The sequence below is a fragment of the Octopus sinensis genome, linkage group LG10 (genome assembly GCF_006345805.1).
Source record: "Octopus sinensis linkage group LG10, ASM634580v1, whole genome shotgun sequence".
Classification (NCBI taxonomy): domain Eukaryota; kingdom Metazoa; phylum Mollusca; class Cephalopoda; order Octopoda; family Octopodidae; genus Octopus; species Octopus sinensis.
The window spans coordinates 27,998,690-28,021,907 of record NC_043006.1 but is presented as its reverse complement, the minus strand read 5'-3'; the positions used below and the strand labels follow the sequence as shown (position 1 = coordinate 28,021,907).

Below are 23,218 nucleotides of genomic sequence, written 5' to 3'. Positions count from 1 at the left end.
CACCAACAGTAGCCATCCTGCCTTTGTATATCTGTAACTATATTGTTCTATATTAGAGTGTGATTTAAGGGAAATTGATTATTATTTATAGCAGTTTCCTTCTACTTGCTTAACCTATAATCAAAGACATTCCAGCCATGACCATCCCATCTTATTTTCAGACACTACATTAGAACCACTATCTAAATTATATGACACCTACCTTCAAGTTGATAGTATATGGTTTGAGAGTAATCTGACTGTTGTTACTTGCAAATCAAAGGACCATGTAAAGGTTCCAACATTAATGATTTTGCATTAGAGTATGGTGGACCTGGATTTTACTCCAGATATCTCTCACTCATAGCTCTTCAACTTGCATTAACTGTGAGTTGCTGAAACACAAGTTTATGGAGACAGAATTTCAGGGAAGGAGAAAAAAAGTGTTTGTGTCTCTATGATATCCCTTTGGATATCAAATAGCTACAGACAGGAACCAAAACTCAGTTGTGAAACCAGCCTCCATATTGTTTACCTCACCTTTATGGTAGTCTATAAATTTGGGAAGTGTTTTAGATAACTTCAAGTAATTGGAGTTCCAGTCTTGGGAAGACTGAAACTATTCTTTCTGTCCGCCCTCATGCATCATTGGTCATTCTACCCCATCCACCCTTCAACCCTGTCCAATCTCTACAGTTCAGTTGTCAGTATTCACCTTCTCACCCATTTCTTACTCTCCCATACATACTTGCATCCGCCATCCACCCACTTTCCCGGTTCTTCTCCCAATCACTTCTACTCACTTCATAACTTGAGGATCCACATAGACACCTCATGATCTTTATTTATTATTTCTCCCATGCTTCACCCCGATCCCATTCCATCCTCTCTTCTAAAATGTGAGTAGCTATGTTTGACTGCACTTAGTGGGTCTGAGTACATCTTTGTGCCCCAGTATTGTTGCATGCCCTTCCTAATACCAAGCACTGCGAGGACAGCTTGCAAGACCAACATCCCCTCCCTTTGACTAAGTAGGTCTACAGTGGAGAGGAAGACAGCTTTATGCCAGGAGATGAGAGTTTAAGGTATGAGAGAAAGGACCAGAACAGAACACATTTCTTGTAGTGGTGCGACACGGTACTGAAGAGAGGGTGAGAGTTGCCAATCCGATAAAACCTCGCGTTTAAAATTAAAAATTTAAAAAAGCAAGGGAGATAACTTTAATATTACTGATTTAAAATTTCGGAAACTAGAAAATGCAATGTGGGTGTCGACACCCTTCCATACAGTTTCACAAGCCATTGGTTGGCCCAGGACTTATGCTTGAAGGCACTTACCCAAAGTGCTATGCAGTGGACTTAGATCAATAAAGGAACCTTCCCATGGTCGATCAATTTGCTAAAAGTAGCAACCAAATCTGCCATCTTAAAAAGCAAAGGACACTTTAGCTGGTGTAGTCCTACTTAAACTCTCTTTGCAAAAAATTAGATGAAGCTAAACAAGAAAACATGATTGCCTTATCCAGTTTATTAATGATTGTTGTATTGCTTCAGTTTGTAGGAACTTTGTTCAAATGAAAGGTAGGGTGCAATGAAAGGTTTCAGCAGACATTGTAACTTGTATTCCTTCTGCTGAAATGAAAATCAAATTCAATTCCAGTTGGATTTAAACCTGAAAACTTGATGCACCAACACTGATTTTTATCTTGACCAACTTTCCAATGTCTGTAACAATTTTGCTGGAGTAACTAACTATAATAAATATCATGCAAATTGCTACAAAATTCCACCATGGAGTACTGTGTTGCTTCAAAAGGCAAGTTAAAACTAATTTGACTGTGTATATGTTACTGAAATATACCACTACACCACCATCTGACATTGATGGAATCAATACTGTTACTGTCTATATGCAAATTCATTGATAAAGCGAAACCAAAATAACTTCATACTATTGTGACTCTGGCAATATAATAAATTGTAGTAAGACATGATAAAACTGCTTTTTTACTGGAGCATGAGTTAGTTGTTTGGACAGGCACTAAACAGGTAGTGTTGGCATTGTAGGGATTCAGACAACTTCTGTCCCAGGCTAGAATGCACCTTCAAACAGAATATTAATTCAGTTGCTGGCAGTATGTTGGACAGTCAACCACGTCATTTGAAGCTTCTCATTCTATCAGCCTCATCCAGAACATGGAAAGAAAACCTGTTCGCTTTCCTGGTTATTATGTTCATGGGTTGATAAGTTATCCTGAACAACTCTGACTCTTCATACCCAATTTTTCACTTGACATTCAAGTTGTATGCTGCAATGAGTTTATTTATACCAATTTATCTGGCTTGCAGAACTTGATCTCTTCAGCAGCACTAGCATCTGTACTATGGAATTTATATCCTGCTTCATAGCGGCTAACCGGCTTCCATGCCAGTGGCACATAAAAGGGCACCATTCGAGTATTATCGTTACCAGCGTCGCCTTACTGGCACTTGTGCATGTGCTAGGAGGGTGCCAAGAGCATCATCCGAGTGTGATCGTTGCCAGAGCAGCCAACTGGCTTTCGTACCTGTGGCACATAAAAGGGCACCATTCGAGCGTGATCATTACCAACGTCGCTTCACTGGCACATGTAAAAAGATTCGAGCGAGGTCATTGCCAGTACCGCCTGACTGGCCCCTGTGCTGGTGGCACGTAAAAAAGCACGCACTACACTCTCAGAGTGGTTGGCATTAGGAAGTGCATTCAGCTGTAGAAACTCTGCCAGATCAAGATTGGAGCCTGGTGCAGCCATCTGGTTCGCCAGCCCTCAGTCAAAATCATCCAACCCATGCTAGCATGGAAAGCGGACGTTAAACGATGATGATGATCTTTAAGGCAGTTGAGCTCATGTAAAAATGTAGTAAGCGAAACCAAATCTATTCATATCTTCCACTATATGCTCATCAGACTGAGTTCTGAAATTTAATGTTTGTATACAGTAAAAGTCCTTGTTGCACACAATTGTTCAGCATTCTAAAAGTCTGTAAAATAAATTGTTTTATTAGAACATAACAAGAAATTATTGCCTTCTGATTCTTTCTGCACACAGTTGACTTTCTTCATTATGACATTCGTGAAGGAAACTAATGCTTGTAACAACTTTTGCATATTGATTTACAAGGTGTTTAATAACTTCCTGTACTGTGTCATATTACTGACTATCACATGTTTTGCTACAAAATGATAACACCCGCTCATATTTTCTTTCTCTATTTGTTTCTCATAACAATTTTTATATCATGGTGTTGGGTAAATAATTTAATGAAGGGCGGCTGGCGGGGTGGGGAGAATATTCATACGACATAATAACCATTACTCTTATACGAGGCTCAACACTATACCAAATGCTCACAATCAATTGCTGCTGTCAACTCAGCATTTCTTTATTTTACTGAAATGTGTCAGTTCACTTTTGATCACATGGGGGTGGTTGGAATCCTTCCTCAACACAATTCTACTTAAAACAACAGTTTTAGGATTGTCATCTACCTAACAGATTTCTGAAGCATAATGCTGTAGTATGATTGAGAACCAAATGGTTTTTAATTCAATCCCACTGCAGGGAACTCAGGGCACCCCAGGCCAACCAAAGACTTGTAAGTAGACTTGTTTGATTGAAACTAGAGAAAGCTTATCATGTGTATGTACACACACATGTATATATGCATGTGTATGTGGGTGTACATGTAAATATGCACCCTCTTCTTAACATTACATGACACAAAGATGCATCACTCTCATACAAGTGATGTTGTTTGTTTCCAGTCCTCTATAAAAAAACATGTCTCCTCATGGGAAATATTACCTTATTTAGAAGCTTGTGAGGGTTGGTGACAGAAAGGGCTTTCAACCATAGAAAAATTACCTCAGGAAATCCCATCCGATCCTTCCAAGCATGAAAAGTGGACATTTAAAACAATGATGATGGAAAAAGAAAGAAATAGAATTTAAGTTGATAAAAAACTTTATAGAAAATCAAAATCAGCATTGATACAATTCAAGCTCAAAGTTCAGACCACCAATGGTTTTGGTTTTTAATTTGTTTTTTAACTCTTCTATCTACAATCCAGCTTATAGAATTTCCACAAAGCTCTGCCATTTTGTTGAAGATTCATATAGATCATGGTAATGATGAGGCTTCTAAATTTAGTTAATTAAGAAAGTTTCTGTTTTTAAGTCAACTGAAAAATATCTCTATTACTTTCCAGTTAATTCTTTGTTTCATATTTCTTTGTTCCAGGTATTGCTGTTTTTTCAATGAACCGACCCAAAGCTAAAAATTCCTTCAGTAAAAGTATGATTAATGAGGTAAATTTTCCATCTGTTATCCAGATCCATTAAAACAGCTTTGCTTTTTAGAAATATCTTGTTTTTCCTACCTGACAGTTATCCTTGATCCAAATGCTGGATCAATTGTGTTTCCTACTACATTGCTAATTAGCCAAATGTAGAGTAAAAATTTCTAAAAAATCAACAAGTAAAACTGTCACAAGAAGAATAATACAACTCATTCAGAAATTACTTGATGGTGGTTGTAGTAAGGTTTGAACTCAATATTTGTTTGATCTGTAGTTCATCATCTTATGATCACACAGCCATTTTGTAATGTTTGTGCATTTGAGAAGTGGTTACATTTAGTATTCTTTTACACAACCAGCTACATCCAGAGCATGAACCTTTCATTTTTGTTCTAAGACTTTAATGATCAACTTACTAAACAAATTGTAAGAGGTCAATAAAAACTGTTAATTGTGTAATCAAAGTTATCTATAGAAGGAGTTTCAATTTGTTTTACAGTTAACCACTGCCATAGAAACTGTGAAATTTGACAAGTCTATCAGAACATTAATCATTCGCAGCAGTGTTCCAGGGATCTTTTGTGCAGGTAATTCTTCAGTTGCTATTCATTGAAATCTTTTATTTTTAGATGCTGTAGTATTGTATTGTGAAAGGTATTACTCTACATATCATTGTATTTACTCTTAATCTATTGTTTTCCATCTCATAGATCCTCTACTAAACACTTTATTCAGTCACTTTACCTCGAAAGATTAATATACCTTATAGGCAGTAGTGGGCATGGTTCCACTAATCTGCTAACAGCTAATTAGCGAAGCTAACTTTTTGTTTAGTGTGTTCACTAACTGTGGAAACTGTTAGTGGACCAATTAGCTTCCGCTAAATTTAGTTCTGCTAACTATAAGTCCACTAACAAAATTCATATGTTTGTTCCTGTCTGTAAAAAATCCCAGTAAAAAATGCATCCAAGTATTCCCCTGTCATGCCTTCTCCACAACTCATCTTCTTACCACCTAGCTTTCCATCACTCTTCTAACTATAGTGCTATTCACTCAGCTGCTGTAATTATATGAGAGCTAAACTACGCATCCCCTTTTTGTGCTACCAGTAATCCCCCTCCTTGGAACCACTTCCCTTGCCACCCATCCCACATTCTTGAATATCTTTCCTTGCCACTATACTTTCTCTGAATTACTCTCATATCTGCCATCAACATCCAATCCACCTTTGTTTGTCATTCACCATATCCACAACTACATCCTTTTGACTTCCCCCTCTCAGACAACCCCACCCTTCACAACATCTCCTCACTTTGCATCTATTTACAGTTTTATTATACTGTTGCTCTCCACCAACCCCATATAATTACTGCCACTTAACACCCCTCCAAGCTAGCACTCACCATTGACTATGTCTCCACTCATGTTCTACATTCACTACATTCACTTTTATCCCCATCCTCATATCTCTGTCCCTGTTCTCTCTTATATCCACCTCTCCTTGTTTCCCTGTTCTCTCTTATATTCACCTCTCCCTGTTTTCTATTATATCCACCTGTCCCTATTTTATCTTATATTCACTTCTTGTACCCTGAAAGTATATCCTGACTCCTCATCCCCTCTATTTTTTATCCTCTTTCCAGCTGGGGTAGCCATGTATATCCTCTACATGACACCAGTTCCTGTCCGTCTATAATTCTTTAGCCTTTCGTCATCTGGCTACAGCCCCACTCCGTTGAGGGTTTTTGTCTTGTGAGTTACTTAGTGACCTCACTAGTGCCCTGTACACTCTGTTAATTAGTTATGGAAACCATGCCATAGCAGACATTGGATAATGTTTTGCTTGTCAAATCCTGTCAAGCTGTCCAATCCATACCAGCCTGGAAGATAGACATTTGATGATGATGATGATGATGATGGTGATGGTGGTGATGGTGGTGGTGGTGATGATGATTCTTACATTTATCCCATTTAGGAGCTGATCTTAAAGAGCGAGCAACAATGCGCCCTGAAGAAGTTGGTCCATTTGTGTCAAAACTACGTGGAATGGTGTCTGAAATTCATAATCTTCCGATGCCAACAATTGCTGCAATTGATGGCCCAGCTCTTGGAGGAGGTCTTGAACTAGCTTTAGCCTGTGATATGCGGACTGCAGGTAAATAGATTTTATTATACTATGTTGTTGTTACTATCAAAGTAATAAGAATAAGGTATTTAATTTTTTAACAATATTAATGCAACCATGTGGTTTCAAGTTCAGTCCTATCATATGGCACCTCGGAGTTCTACTATAGTCTTAGGCTAACCAAAGTCTTGTGAGTGAATTTGATGGGCAGAAATTGAATGTTATTTTGTCTTGGCATTATAGATGTAAATGAGCATCACTGGAGTCTTCATTTCCAATCCTCTCTCAAAATATATGTCTGGTCATAAGGAAATATTACCTTACTTGAAAACAGATGAGGGTTGTTGAAAGGAAGTATCCAGTAAGAAAATTTGCCTCAATGAATTCCATCCAACTCATGCTAGCATGGAAAAGTGGGTATTAAAACAATGATGATTAAAAAATGTTTTGTTGTATAAGTTATGCACATTTTTCTTCTGACATATTAAACCACAAAATAGAGATGACTTTTTAGTCCTGACAGATAACCTTTTAAATGTCCTTGCTGGAAAAGCAGCCTGGCAATAAAAAGGATATTCAAACATGTTGATGATGATGTTGACAATTCGTCATTTATATTCTAGTAAGGATGATAATTTAATATCAATATCGATTATAAATTATTTTTTTAAATAATTAAATTAACGTTTGATTATAATACTTCAAAAAAGAAAGACACTTCTTATTTCTTCTAAGTTCTGTTTCCATCGTGTGTAGTCATGAACCAATTTCACTTTTTAGTGAAAAAATTTCATTCCAGCGATAAGAAAATGTTCTTAGGAAAGACAAAGATATCACAAAACCAGTTTCTTCTGTCCGTGTTTTAAATAAAAATGATACAGCAGTCAGTGCTGCAGCGACCTTTAACTTAAGTAAGTAGATCTCGTTAAAGGGAAGAAACTGAGACTATCTTTGTTGCGTGGCTCCAACGATTGATTAATGCTTATCTTCTCTTGCCTTCTTTTCAGCCTCTTCCGCTAAGATGGGTCTTGTAGAAACAAGGTTGGCTATCATACCTGGTGGAGGTTTGTGAAATTGTGTTTTTTCTTAAATGTTGATATCAATGTTTGTTTGAAAGATACCTTAAAAACATTTAGATGAAATATTATGGACTTATTGCCTTGAGAAAAGATAATGCAGCTTAATGTAATGTATAAAGTCATTTAGAATGCAATGTCTGATTTTGAAATGAAAGTTTATTTTACTTTATCTCAACAGAAATCAGTACAGTTAATCAAAGTATGCACCTAAATTATCAACAAAATTTTGCCATTTTATCAGTAAGAAATTATATCATGGTCTTTATTATTATTATTGGAATCATTATTTAATTTATTTTTGTAGAATTTATTCAATTTAAATTTATTAAATGTAGAAATAAAAATAAAAGATTAAATTTAATTCAATTAATGATGATAATAAATTTAATAATATTACAAAGAAATATAATAATAATAATAATAATATAAAAAATAAGAATAAAATATGGTTAATTGTTCCTTTTGAGGCTCAGGTATAATTGAAATGTTCATTCGGGATAATAAAAAATATTATAACATTTTTTCTAGTAATAATTTTGGAGTTGGTTATTCGACTACTAATAATGTTGGTAATATTATTTCTTCATTTAATAAATTTAAATTGAATAAATTCTACAAAAATAAATTAAATAATGATTTCAATAATAATAATAAAGACCATGATATAATTTATTGTACATGTAGAGATAAGACTACATATAGATTTAATAATAAATATAATTTGGATAATGTAGTTTATAAATGTATAGTAACTTTAATCTTTATATATAAAATTCAAGTTGTGTGTGTGAGACTCTGTCTCTTCCGATTTAGATTCCTAACTACTCCCACATTTTGCGGTGCAGTTTAACCAGAGGCAGATATCTTATAGTCGTCATTCATATCGAGCCCTTCTGGGTATTAGCATGAGTCTACGATTTTAAAAAAATTTACCATCATTTTTCCGCATTCTTAATGATTTTTGCTTGGGTTATATAAGGGAAGTAGCTCTCTAAAAATGCTTATATAGTTATTTCCCTTACAAACCTGAGCAACGCCAGGCGATACTGCTAGTTGATAATAATATGAATGATTATAATTTAAAAGCTATCGAATAAAATTAAATTAAGGGTAGCTCAACACCTGTATTCTTTTAGGAATAGAAATCTAATTAATTCTACAGGCCTCAGTAAATATATTTCAGAACTGAAATTTCAATGTATTAGATATAAATTAACTTACGATGGAATTTGTAAGGCAAAATCTTATCGTATAGGTAGTAATTCTTGTTTATTGTGTACTAATGAATTTAAAGAAATTTTATTTAGCAATAATTATGTATTGGTTAATTTCCTAGATGAGCGTAAAATTAAATGCAAGCATAAATTACATTACTTATTTAATAAGTTTAGCTAATTTTTCCGTATATATAAAACCCTATTTTATGTTACTAATTTATTGTAGATATAATTTAAAGTAATATTAGTGTATTAATTAGCATATTATATGTTATATTACATTATTTGAATATGTTTAAACTTGGGATATTTCTTAATAATTAAATGAATATATAAATTAATGAAGATCTATTAATTATAGTAATATAAATTAATTTAACTATATTATATATATTTTTCATATTATAATATTAATTATTTGGACTTTAAATTTTCCAGTAAATAGTAATTTATAGTTTTGTTGTTCTCTTATTCTATGATTTGAGAAGCTTAAATGTATTTCATCATTTTCATTAATATAATACATATTTCTATACATTTATTCTATTTTTTTACGCAACATCTTCACGAGTTAAATTTCTTATAAATGCTAAGGCCTACATTTTTATGTATAAAATTCAGTTAAAAATTTTTCTTTGATAAGATAAGTAATGAATTTTTATAACAATAGTATTGAATTTTGAATTGACTTTTGTTTGATTATTATTGTAAAAATATTAATTTCTATATTGTTATTTGATAATTATTAGTTACGATACATATATTTTATTTACTTATCATTTTTATTATTGTTATTATCTTGTGAATTAACGTATTACATATAATTTACATTGTGAAATAGTTTTGTAAGTTAAAATCTTATCTAATAGGTAGGAATTTTATTTGTTATGTAATATTGCATTTAAGTAAATACTTTTAATAATAATTGAAACTTTGGTTAATTCTATAAGTGGGTGTAATATTAAATCTATATATAAATTAATTATATAGTAAGTTTTAACTAATTTGTGTGTATATATTTGAACCATTTTTCTATTTTTAATTCTTGTAGTCATAGTTTGTAGTAGTATTATGTATATAAGTTAGCATGAAGTTTTTTAGCATATGTTACTTAATTAGAATAAGATTTAACTTAGATATTTATTAAATAAATAAATAAATACTTTAATGTATATAGATTAAATTATAGTATTTTAGCTTCACTTAATGTATATTGTGTATTTTACATATATATATATATATATATATTGTTTTAATTACTTGTATTTGAATTTCCCAGTAATGATATACTATAGTTTGTTATTTTTTTCTTCTATAAGCTAAAATATATTTTCATAGATAAAATAAATATTTATATCTGTTTATTCTAGTTTTATTTATACCATGGCGAAGACATTAGCACGCCGGGCAAAATGTGTAGCCGTATTTCGTCTGCTGTTACATTCTGGGTTCAAATTCCGTCAAGGTCGACTTTGCCTTTCATCCTTTCGGGGTCGATTAAATAAGTACCAGTTACGCACTGGTGTCGATATAATCGACTTAATCTATGTGTCTGTCCTTGTTTATCCTCTCTGTGTTTAGTCCCTTGTGGGTAGTAAAGAAATAGAAATAAATAAATGCTTATTACTTAAAATATATTTCTTCAGGTGGTACTCAGAGGTTGGCTCGAGTTGTTGGACCATCACTTGCTAAAGAATTGATTTTCTCATCTCGTGTTCTTGATGGCAATCAAGCCGCTGCAATTGGTTTGGTAAATCATGCTGTTGAACAAAATGATGCCGGAGATGCTGCTTATCTGAAAGCTGAAGAACTTGGTCGAGAAATTGCTATGCAGGTTTGAACAATTTTCTTATAAAATATTTGATCATTTTCCTTTTTGTTAATCATTTTAACATTTCTTTAGTTCTAACTTTGAAAATAAATTTAGTGCGAGTAATGAAGCTAATTTAGTTGTAATCATCATCATCATTCTTGTTTTAATGTTCACTTTCCCATGGGTTGGTCAGAATTTATTGAATCAGAATTTCTCTGACTGGATGCCCTTCCTGTCATCAACCCTCACTTGTTTCCAATCAAGTTAACATTTCCCCATGACCAGATATGTTTTTGTAAAATATTGAAACAACACTGCTTGTATGACAGTCACACTCACAACTATTGCACGATGTCAAAACAAAGCGATACAAAAACTCACACACACAAAGAACTTCTTTCAGCTTTTGGCTATCAAATCCAGTCACAAGGCATTGGTTGTTCTAGGGCTATAGCAGAAGACACCTGTCCAAGGTGCCAGGCAGTGCAACTGAACTTGAAACCATGTCATTGAGGAATAAATTTCCCAACCACACAGCTACACCTGCACCTGTGTAACTGATAGTAATATGTAAAATGAAGAAATTTGGTTAAATTTCTATTGAAGCATCACATTTCAGTTTGTTCCTTTGAAATTTATTATCTTTAGTGAAGAGACTGTAATCCTCATTGAAAACCAATTAAGTGACTTTTGATTAGAACAATGTGTAAAATTAGAAAGACCTTAGTTAGGAAAAGAAGAAGCTGCCTACCACTCAAGAATATGAAAGCTTCCAAGCACTGTAAATGGTGGAAACTGCCTTGCACTATATGGTGTTAAGTACCTGCTTTATCAGCCCCTATATAAATTCCAGCCTCTATATGAATATGGAATTTATCATCATCATCATCATCATATCCATTTTCTATGTTGGCATGAGCTGGATGGTTTGACAGGATCCAGTGAGCTGCAAGACTGCATCAAGTTCCAACATGAATTTTGGCTTGATTTCTATGGCTAGATGCCCACCACTTTACATTGTGTTCTTACTGCTTTTTGTCATGCCACAGGCATTACTGAGGTTGGTGGCAAGTTACTTGTCAAACAAGAAAAGAAAAATAAAAGGCCCCCTCAACTGAGTGAGCAATGTATTTGAGAGTAGGAGGAGATGGATTTATGCCAGATGTTAAACGGTTAAAGTATGATAGAGGGACAAGCATGTGTGTCTTGCTGTAGAGGAGATATGTAGCAAACCCACATTTTATAAAGGCACCTTGTACTTCTTATGTGGTGCCAACATGGGTGCTCTTTACATGGTGCCAGTATGGGTGCATTTTAAATAAGTATGTGGTAAGAAGCTTACCTCCCAAACACATGGTTCTGGGTTCAGTCCAACTGCATGGCACCTTGGGCAAGTATCTTCTACTGTAGCTTCAAGCTGACCAAATCCTTGTGAGTGGATTTGGTAAATGAAAACTGAAAGAAGCCTTTCGTATATATCATCATCATCATTTAACATCTCTTTTCCATGCCGGCATGGGTTGGACAGTTTGACTGAAAACTGGTAAGCTGGGGAGTTGCACCAGATTCCAATTTGATTTGGCGTGGTTTCTATGGCTGGATGCCCTTTCTAATGCCAACTACTCTAAGAGTGTAGTGGGTTCTTCTTATGTGCCACCAGCACATGTGACACTGGCATCGGCCATGACTATTTCACCTGGCTTGATGGGTCTTCTCAAACATGGCATATTGCCAATGGTCTTGGTTACTTGTCATTGCCTCTGTGAAGCCCAGCATTTGAAGATTGTGCTTCACCACCTCGTTCCATGTCTTCCTGGGTCTACCTCTTCCACAGGTTCCTTCCACCATTAGATTACAGCCCTTCTTCACACAGCTCTCCTCGTCCATACACATCACATGACCATACCAGTACAGTCATGTCTCTTGCACCACATCTGATGCCTCTTATGCCCAACTTTTCTCTCAAGACGCTTACACTCTGTCATGCATGCACACTGACATTGCACATCCAACAAAGCATACAAGCTTCATTTCCTTCAAGCCTACGCATTTCCTCAGCAGTTGCAGTCCATGTTTCACTGCTGTGTAGCATGGCTGTTCACAGTCATCATACAATCTGCCTTTCACTCTGAGTGAGAGGTCCTTTGTTACCAACAGAGGAAGGAGCTCTCTGAACTTTGCCTAGCATATTTTTATTCTAGCAGCTATGCTTTCAGAGCATCCACTGCTGCTTGATCACCTAGGTAACAGAAGCTATCAACTACTTCCAGTTTTCCCCGCTGGCATTTGATGGAGTCTTTTTTCTGTACATTTTTAGTGTTAACTATACTAGTGCACCTTCCACATACAAAAGCTATTTTCCCTGTTAACCCTCTTCTGATATTGCTGCACCTCTAATGTGTCCAAAGCTTGCCCCAGGTACATCTAATGGAGTTTCTATGCCTTTTCTACAGATCAAGCAGAGCCATCTAATTGAAGGGATTTGTGATTTGTCTGCTCTCCTACTTATTAAGACTTTGGTATTTGCTAGATTATATGTATATATCTATATTTATGTGTGTGTGTGTGTGTCTTTGTGTCTGTCTCTATATATATATATATATATATATGTATGTATGTATGTGTTTGTGTTTCCCCCCTCCCCATCGCTTGACAACTGATGTTAGTGCGTTTACATCCCTGTAACTTAGTGATTCACCAAAAGAGAATAAGTACCAGGCTTACAAAGAATAAGTCCTGGTGTCGATTTGTTCAACTAAAGGTGGTGCTCCAGCATGGCTGCAGTCAAATGACTGAAACAAATAAAAGTATTAAAGATATATTTGATTCTCTACATATTTGTATATTTAAATGGAAGGTGAAGGTATTTGTTTAAATTAATTTTGAAAATAATGAAGAATTTAGTGAAATAACTTTGCTCTTATAAAGCTGGTGTTTAGAATATAAACCAGCATGGAATTTTGCAGTTTTAGGCAAGTTGATATCAAAAGGATTAACTGAAAGAAAATCTACTTAGATGTAACTTCTGAATATTACATCTATATTTTTATGTTAGTGTATCATCATCATCGTTTAACGTCTGTTTTCCGTTCTAGCACGGGTTGGACGGTATATATATGTATATACACATACACACACACACGTAAAAAGCACCATTCGAGTATGATTGTTACCAGCGTCACCCTACTGGCACGTGAAAAAACATTCGAGTGAGGTCATTGGCAGTGCCGCTGGACTGCCTCCTGTGCAGGTGGCATGTAAAAAACACCATTTGAGTGTGGCCGTTGCCAGTACTGCCTGACTGGCACGTAAAAGCACCCACTACACTCTCGGAGTGGTTGGCGTTAGGAAGGGCATCCAGCTGTAGAAATTCTGCCAGATCAGATTGGAGCCTGGTGCAGCCATTTGGTTCACCAGTCCTCAGTCAAATCGTCCAACCCATGCTAGCATGGAAAGCGGACATTAAATGATGATGATGATGTAGGTAGGAGGTATCTTAAAGCTCTTCCAATACAACATGGCTCTGATATTTGTAATTCAAAGGAGTGACCTGTGCTGTTTATTTGATCAAACCATGTCTAATTAGAATTAATCGTTTAGAAGTTAAAATATGCATTGGCCAGTGTTGAGTTCACAACATCTCTTACATTATGGTTAACACATTATGAAAATGGAAGACCAATGATGATGATGATAAATAGAATTAAGTATTCTATTTGTTGTCTTCACTATCATTTCTTTTTGCAGTCATCACCATCACTTTCATGATCATCAAAAAAAAACCTGTTGATTTCTGATGTATCTGCTTTCACCTATTCTTGTCTCTTTACAGGGTCCATTTGCATTAAGAATGGCTAAACTAGCTATAAACAATGGCGTTGAGGTAAGATTAAGCTTGTTTCTAAAAGTGATCAAAAAATTTCAATACTGCCAGCATTACTAGTGCTATTGCTGCAACTATTTTGCTAAGCTATAGTCAATCATTGGGTTATCCCATAAATAATTCGGTTTTTTTATACTTCTCTTATTTTTCAATATTAAGATAAAAAAGTTCTTTTTTAATCTAAATTATACTCTCCTTCATTTTCTACAATGCTCTTCCATCTATCTGGTGGACTTGCAAGGCCCCTCTTCCAAAATTCACTTGTCTGTGACGAAAAATACTCCTCCAGTACTGTTCTGATCTCATCTACAGAATTCATATTTTTTCCATCCAAATGACTTTGAAGACTGCAGAATAAATGATAATCAGATGGGGCAATGTCAGTGAATATAGTGGGTGGGGCTTCAGCTCCCATTCAAACTGCTCCAGCCTTTGGAATGTCATCTTCACTGTATATTGCCGAGCATTATCCTGATGAAAGAACACCTTTCATTTTCAAACCAAAGATGGTCGTTTTCCTTCTAGTGCTAACTTCAGCCACTCAAGCTGCTAGTAGTAGATTTCCTTTCTTATCATTCAGTTTGGGTTTAAAAGTTCAAAGTGGACTAAAACTTTCATACCCCACCAAACAGATAACAACACCTTACATGGGTGAAGGCCTTCTTTAGCTTGGGGTGCCAGTATTTCTCCTTTCCCTACCCACTGTTTTCAGCACTTGACATTTTCATAGAGAACTCATTTCTCGTCACCAGTCACTATTCAATCCAAGAAAGGTTCATTCATGAGACGTGACAGCAAAGAAGAGCACCGATTTACTCTCTGCATGCGATTAGACTCAGAAAGTTTGTGAGGAACTCATTGACCCAATTTGCTTTCTTTTCCAATGGCACACTGGTGTTGATGAATGGCTGAATGACTAAATCCAAGCTTCTCTGCTAGTTCCTCAACAGTTACAATGGGACTTTGTTCCACCAGAGTTTGCAGGATATCCTCATCGAGCTCTACAGATCTTCCAGGACAAGGCTTGTCTTCTAGGCTGTAGAGTCCGGCTCAGAATTTCTGGAACCACTGTTGAAACTGGCTTACACTTATTGTCCGATCCCCATGTACTGCATTAATATTTCTTGCACTCTCCGTTGCGTTGTTGCCTTTATTGAACTCATAAAGCAAAATATGCTGAATATGCTCTTTTATCACTTCCATTATAACTTTGAAAAAATAACTGTTAAAATCGAACTGTACTCTTCAAAACTTGCACTAAGAATAAGCGCAAGGTAAAATTACTACCAGCTTTTATAGCAAGTTGATGCAGGTAGTTTATCCCTTCCCCCTCCAACTTTTAGTTCATGTAATTGAAAAAACCGCATTATTTATGGGATGACCCAATATATTGATTGCTAACATTAACACGAGATTATATTTCACACATGTGAAATATACTCTCTCCATTACTCAGGCTGCTTTCTAGGAGTGGTTGATAGTTCCTTTTACTTAGCGAACCTAAATAGCTGAGGTGGGTGAATATACTGAAATTATAGCTGCCAGAACAAGAACTGGCTGGAAAAATTCAGGGAGATAGATTAGTAGTTAGCGACTTCAACATAGATTAGTAGTTAGTGACTTCAGGATCAGGGCTGAATGGATGCCCAGAAGAAGACCAGCCTGGAGGAGAAGGGTCTGGAAACTTAAAGATCCTGCAAATGGGCAGAGATTTAGAAACGTATTACTTGAAGCCTTTGATGAACTAGAAGGGGATATGGCATCACATAATGTGGAAGACAACTGGAGGTTTCTACGGGACAACCTGCTGAGAGCCATTGACCAGATCTGTGGCTGGTGCAAAGTCCCCTCTCAACCCAAGGTAACGTGGTGGTGGAACAATGTGGTTGACAGGGCTATTAGACAAAAGAAACAGTTTTGGAAGGACTGGAAGAACGGAAGTAGCAGGGAATTGTATCAGACTGCCAGAAGGGAAGCTAGGAGACAGGTTTATTTAGCCAGAGGGGAAGCAGATAAGGAAAAATTTGCCAATGTTCTGCACCGTGAGGACCAAAGACTTGAGGTATTTTGTGTTGCAAGACTCTCTTCCTTTCATACTCACTGTTATTGTTCTTCCAGTGCAACTCAGGATGGCAGTGAACATCATCTCTTTAACACTCAACCTCTTTCTAGATAGACCTATTTTAATTTATATCTGGAATAATTTTTGAAAGCTAATTTTATGAAAAATATATCTACACCTTTGCATTTTTTTTTAACCTTTTGAGCCTGCAAGTTCTCTTTAGTGGGTGCTATTTTATTTGACTGTACACCTAGATGACCCAAAAGCAGGCAGCCACATGGCTTTGTCCTTTTGGCTCACTAATTGGTAGAAATGTCATTATTTTCAGCCATAAACACAACACTATGTGGCCACTCACTTTTACATCTCCCAGGAGTATACTCAAACAAAATCATGCCCTCTAAAGTGTACTTGTTAGTTCAAAGAGTTTAGTTTCTGATATGCAATTAATTAAGTTCTCTATTTTGTTACATTTTTATTTAGGTTGACTTGGCTTCTGGCAGCAAATTCGAAGAGGCATACTATGCACAGGTAAAACCAGACTTTTGTGTTCCATTCATTGATATATGCTGAGATAAAGTTCTCAAATTATAAACATAATAAGTTTACAACTTGCAGTAATACTGTAAATAGGATGTTTAGCTCATGCTTATAGCCATAAGTTTGTGGATTCAATTCCCCAACTGGGCAGCATGCTGTGTCCTTGAGCAGAGTTATTAGTCATTATTAGTGAAAAGTCAGAATAGCAAAGTATATAAATAAGTAGAAAATGGATCTCACGTGACAACATTGGTATGACCACAGGTTTAAGAAGTTCACTATGGAACTATGTGGTTCAAAGTTCCATCTCACTGCATGTCATATTGGACAAGTGTCTTCTACCATAGGTCTGGATTGACCCAAATCCTGTGATTGAAGTTTGTAAGAAACTACATGGAACCTATTAAATGTTTGTATGTGCATGTACTTGTATACAGTAGTCAGTATAGCAGTGATTGATAGATTATATATATATAAAAATTACTGTTAATAAAAGCCAGGGTGTGTTGCATTTTGTTACTTAATAAATGAAAATAAACAACAGCGAGTTAAAAAACATACAACATATACTGAGTGTACAACCGGATGGGAGACAGACACAGTTATCAATCAGATGGTATTACTCAGTTTTGCACCCTCAATGATAAGACTAAGAACTTCCCAGGCTGGTGGTGCCCGCAAAAGTTGCAGAGAATATAGGACCAAAGGCAAACAAAACAATACAGAGTGGGCATATGAAAGTGAATAAATGTAATTTAAGATAATGGACAAAGACAAAACAAACAAGAAACTAGCAAACTATAGCCTTAGGGCCAAAAAGATAAGACTTGTGGGTAATGCTTAGAAGGCATTCTAAAGGATTAGAAAACAACAAAGAGCAAGACAGTGGGACAGAGAATTCAGGACTGGTCAACTATGCAACTGGTGTGAAAAAGGGAGAGAAAGAAGAAGGGCTGGCCATGGGTCATGTGTCAGCAGCAGGCAGAGGGAAAAGAGAGACAGACAGAAAACAAGGGAAGAGATGAAGGGAGATAAAAGGAGCAAAGAGAAAGGCTAGAAATAGAAGAGGGTGAGAGGGAGTAAAAAGGAGAAAGAGGAAAGGCTAGAAATAGAAGTAAGATGGTAAGAGAGAGAGAAAAGAAGGAGAAAGAGTGAAGGTTAGAAACAGAGCTGCACAAATATATAACACTTACTGTTAATAAAAGCTGGTGTGCATTGTGTTCTCTTATTTAAATGAAAAAATGCATTGTAAATAAACAACGACAGTAAAAAAACGTACAACGTATACTGAGTGTACAACCAGATGGGTGACAAAGACAGAAGGTCCCCAATTCTTCAGTTATCAAGCAGATGGTATTATTCAGATCCACATCTCCAATGATAAGACTGAGAACATTCCATGCTGGCAGTGCCTGCGAAAGTTACAGACAATATAGAGCCGAGAGCAAATAAAACAATACAGAGAGGACACATGAAAGTGAATGTAATTTAAGACAATGGACAAAGACAAACCAAACAAGACACCAGCAAAACATAGCCTTATCATCTTAAATTACATTTATTCACTTTCATATTGAACTCTGTATTGTTTTGTTTGCTCTTGGCAACTTTCGTGGGCTCTGCTAGCATGGGAAGTTCTCAGTCTCATCATTGAAGGTGCAAAACTGAGTAATACCATCTGGTTGATAACTGATGAAGAATTAGGGACCTTCTGTGTCTGTCTCCCATCCTGTTGTACACTCAGTATGCATTGTACATTTTTTACCCTGTCATTGTTTATTTACAATACATTTTATTAATTATTAAGTAACAGAATGCAATGCACACCAGCTTTTACTAACAGTAAGTTTTATATATATATATATCTGTGTAACTCTATTTCTAGCCTTCACTCTTTCTCCTTCTTTTCTCTCTCTCTCTCTCTCACTCACCATCTTACTTCTATTTCTAACCTTTCCTCTTTCTCCTTTTCTCTCTCTCTCTCGCCCTCTTACTTCTATTTCTAGCCTTTCTCCTTTTTTCCACTTCATCCCTTCCCTTGTTTTCTCTCTGTCACTCTTCCTCTCCCTTGCTCTCTTTTTCCTCTGCCTGCTGCTCAGTCCTGAATTCTCTGTTCCACTGTCTTGCTATTTGTTGTTTTCTAATCCTTTAGAATGCCTTCTAAGTGTTACCCATCTTGTCTTTTTGGCCCTAAGGCTATAGTTTGCTAGTTTCTTGTTTTGTCTTTGTCCATCGTCTTAATGACATTTATTCACTTTTGTATGTCCACTCTGTATGGTTTTGTTTGCTCTCAGCCCTATATTCTCTGCAACTTTCACAGGCACCACCAGCCTGGGAAGTTCTTAGTCTTATCATTGAAGGTGCAAAACTGAGTAATACCATCTGGTTGATAACTGATGAAGAATTAGGGACCTTCTGTGTCTGTCTCCCATCCAGTTGTACACTCAGTATATGTTATACATTTTTTACCTGTTGTTTGTTTATTTACAATACATTTTTCATTTATTAAATATATATATATATATAATGTACAGGGTGCGGTGAATAAACAGTTGTCTAAATTACACAAAAATGAAAATAACACTGACATCTCATTTTAAAAGATATATTTACCAAAATTACATAAAAATATCTTGAAATACTAAAGAGTAAATTTATTCAATAAAATCACCATTGGCTTCAACCACAGGCTCCAGAAGACTTCAAAATCTTCTGCAACTCTTCTGGACAGTCTCCTTGTTTAAGCTGGTGAATACTGCCATAATCCTTGCCTTCAGTTCATCTTTGGTGTTATGAGGAGTTTTGTTGGTCTCTCACTCAACTGCGCCCCACACATAATGATCAAGTGGGTTGCTGTCTAGGGAGTTAGGTGACCAGATGATAGGGGTGATGTGGTCGCAGAAATTGTCTGACAGCCATGACTGGGTTCTCTTGCTTGTGTGGCATGGTGCAGAATCCTTTGCCGGACATTCGGTCTTCCAGCAGCCACCCTTTTGACCTAGGGCAGCACTACCTCCTCCAGGCACTTGATGTAGGCTTTTGTGTTGAGTCTGAGGCCATGTGGGAAGATGAATGGAGGCATAACATCACCATCACTAGTGATCACTCCAAACACCATGATGTTGACTGGATGTTTGATTTTTATCTCTTTCAGTACATGTCCTCAGATTGCACTGTCCTCAAATTGACACCCAAACACTCTGAAATGTTCGTATTGGAGCTTCTGGTGTGAATGCCAAGCAGTACAACATGTCGTTTCCAAATTTCTGCAGAGTGAATTGCATCATGGTGTTGTTTTTCTTACAGTCGGTGCCCAACTGACCCTACTATACCATATAATCAACAAAATTAAAAACAAACAATGTGTGTGAGCAAAATTAAAAATATAAAGTGACAATTTGCCCATCACACCCTGTATATATATATATATATATATATATCATCATCATCATCACGCTAAACGATGATGATGATGATGATTATATATATATATATATATATATATATATATATATACATACACATAGACTGCTAATCTCAAATTTTTTAATGTTGAATATGTCAAGTGGGTTGATACCTTTTACTTACAATATCTTCACTATTTTCAGCCTATGCTTACAGTAAAGGCATAAAGCCTACTACTTCAAACTCTGACAACATCATTTTATCACTTCATTTCCTACTATAGATACACTTGAACAATGTTGGTTAGTGCTATTACCATCCACAATACAAACAATGAGGGAGACTTTATGCAGGTGCTCAATCTGCTAGAAATAGTCACCAAATCTGCCTCAAATTCCATCTTACCATGTTTAAAAATAAAAAAAAAAGAATGCATTGTTGTGGTAAATACACTCTGGCAAAGAAATCTGGTAATGTCACAGCAGGAATGGCTTTGATCATAGTGGCTATTCTCAATCAGACCTGGCCTGGTATTAATAACAACATCCATCTGATACATACATAAAACTATAAGAAAAGTGCCCAATGCACTACCTTAATAAAGGAAAAGAAGAGAAAGTGAAGCTAATATTCTCTATTTGGTCTTTCAGGTAATTCCAACAAAAGACAGACTAGAAGGTTTGAAAGCATTCCGAGAAAAACGGCCACCAAAATTCATTGGAGAATAAACAAGAAAATTTGAAGTTTGAATTCCTAGAAGTATTTCTGCAACTGAGTTTATTGTCATGTTGAAGGAAGTCTAGAATTTCCTAAATCTTATTAAGCTAATTACTTAATAATCTGAAATTTTTGTGCATGGTTTATATATGATGATATATTACAAATCAACAAAAGCTATCAATGAAAACTGAAATCCTCAACTATAATTGTAAACTGATAAACTGTTTACTATGATTGCTGATTAATTATAAATTCCTGAACGATATACATGTACAAACTATGTCACACTTGGTGTATCTGTGTGTGTATGAAAGTATATGTGTATGTATGTATACATATATGTATATGTATGTATGCATATATATGTATGTATTTATATATATATATATATATATATATACACACAAACACATACAAAAACAACCACACATGCACACGTGTTCTGTATAATTATTCTTTGAAATTCATGGAATAAATTTCTAATAATTGTTCAAATCTATTTTCAAAATACCTATTATGGTTGTCTTTTCTATCTGCACAGTCTCAAAAAGTTATAAAGTTATGAAATAGCAATTTAATAATAAATTTATTTTATTAAATTTTTTTGTTTGTTTTTTTGCAGTTATATCTATCTCCTCTACAGTAAGTCACTTGTCCCTGTTCTGTTTTACTTTAGGCTCATAACACATGGCATAAAGTTACCTCTCCCTCTGCTACACCCCTGCTCAGTGAAGGTTTTTTTTTCCTTTTGCCTTGCAAGTTATTCAATGACCTCATTAATCCCAGTGCCATGAAAAATGTCAATAAGGGTATCCAACCATAGAAACTAAGCCAAAGCAGATATTGGAGCTCAATGCAGTTCTTCACTGCATCAGATTCTGTCAAACCATGCAATCCATACCAGCATGGAGGACAGAAGTTAAACGATGATTATGATGATGATTCTTGAGATTATGATGCTGATTCATGAGATAATGCAGGGTCTCTACGTAGTTGCCCAACCTGCTAGAAATAGTTGCTAAATTTTCCTTATATTGCACTCTACATCATCATTATCATTTAACATCCACTTTCCATGCTAGCATAAGTTGGACGATTTTGACTGAGGGCTGGCGAACCAGATGGCTGCACTAGGCTCCAATCTTGATTTGGCAGAGTTTCTACAGCTGGATGCCCTTCCTAACGCTAACCATTCCAATTGTGTAATGGGTGCTTTTTATGTGCCACCGGCACGGGGGCCAGTCAGGCGGTACTGGCAACGACCTCGCTCGAATCGTTTTACACATACCACCAGCACAGGTGCCAGTAAGGCGACGTTGGTAACGATCACACTCGAATGGTGCCACCGACACGGAAGCCATCTTTAAATGTAAGGACACAGGATATTGTAGTTCTTCATATACTATATCTGAATATATGGCTGGGAAGCCATATCAGGTTTGATGTGGTGTTAAGCATCATCAATAAAGATATCAGTAAAAACAACACTTTAACATTGACTACAGTGATCCATACAAATATTTATAAGTGTAGTTGTTGTTCTGGAGAGGTTATGTCTGACCACAATAATGGGTGAATGATACTGGTATGATGATGAAGCTGGAAGAACTGAAGGTTATTAGTGTGTTACAAAAATAACACTGCAGTGGGTTGGTAGTAATTTTCAAAATAAGTAAAGAGCTATGATGTTAGATGTCAAGTCTGAGGAAAGAAAAAGGGAATAGGTCCTGGAAGGCAAAATGGCAGTTCCATTCTAATTATATTTTCCACTCCACCATGTTCTGGTGGACTGATTAGTGGGGCTGTTTCTTTGTTAGCAAGTGCATTTTATGTGGCCCTGGCACCTATAGACCTATAGAGCACAGGTCTATCAAAATTCTAGCTAGTAGGCTGGCAAGTTATCAAACCCCCCATCACCTTCCTTCATTATTTCCTGTGTTTCATGTTTAGAGAATATCATTTAACAAACTCATTTTTTTTCATTTTAATGTTCAGCTGAGTAAACAGGAAAAAATCTATAAATTTGTTTGCTTTTTTATCTTTGATCACGTAAGTATA

At 35.8% G+C, this 23,218-nt stretch overlaps 1 protein-coding gene across 1 annotated transcript in view; it reads left to right on the top strand.

Moving 5' to 3' along the window:
* LOC115216423 (methylglutaconyl-CoA hydratase, mitochondrial) overlaps positions 1–21,671 on the top strand; it is a 22,508-nt gene extending 837 nt beyond the window's left edge. The window contains exons 2-9 of the mRNA XM_029785746.2: positions 4,259–4,326; positions 4,816–4,903; positions 6,292–6,471; positions 7,449–7,505; positions 10,384–10,571; positions 14,383–14,433; positions 16,979–17,026; positions 21,091–21,671. Coding sequence (XP_029641606.1) covers positions 4,259–4,326; positions 4,816–4,903; positions 6,292–6,471; positions 7,449–7,505; positions 10,384–10,571; positions 14,383–14,433; positions 16,979–17,026; positions 21,091–21,168 — 758 coding nt within the window. The 3' untranslated portion in view covers positions 21,169–21,671. The remainder of the gene's footprint in view (positions 1–4,258; positions 4,327–4,815; positions 4,904–6,291; positions 6,472–7,448; positions 7,506–10,383; positions 10,572–14,382; positions 14,434–16,978; positions 17,027–21,090) is intronic.
* Positions 21,672–23,218: the final 1,547 nt, after the last annotated feature.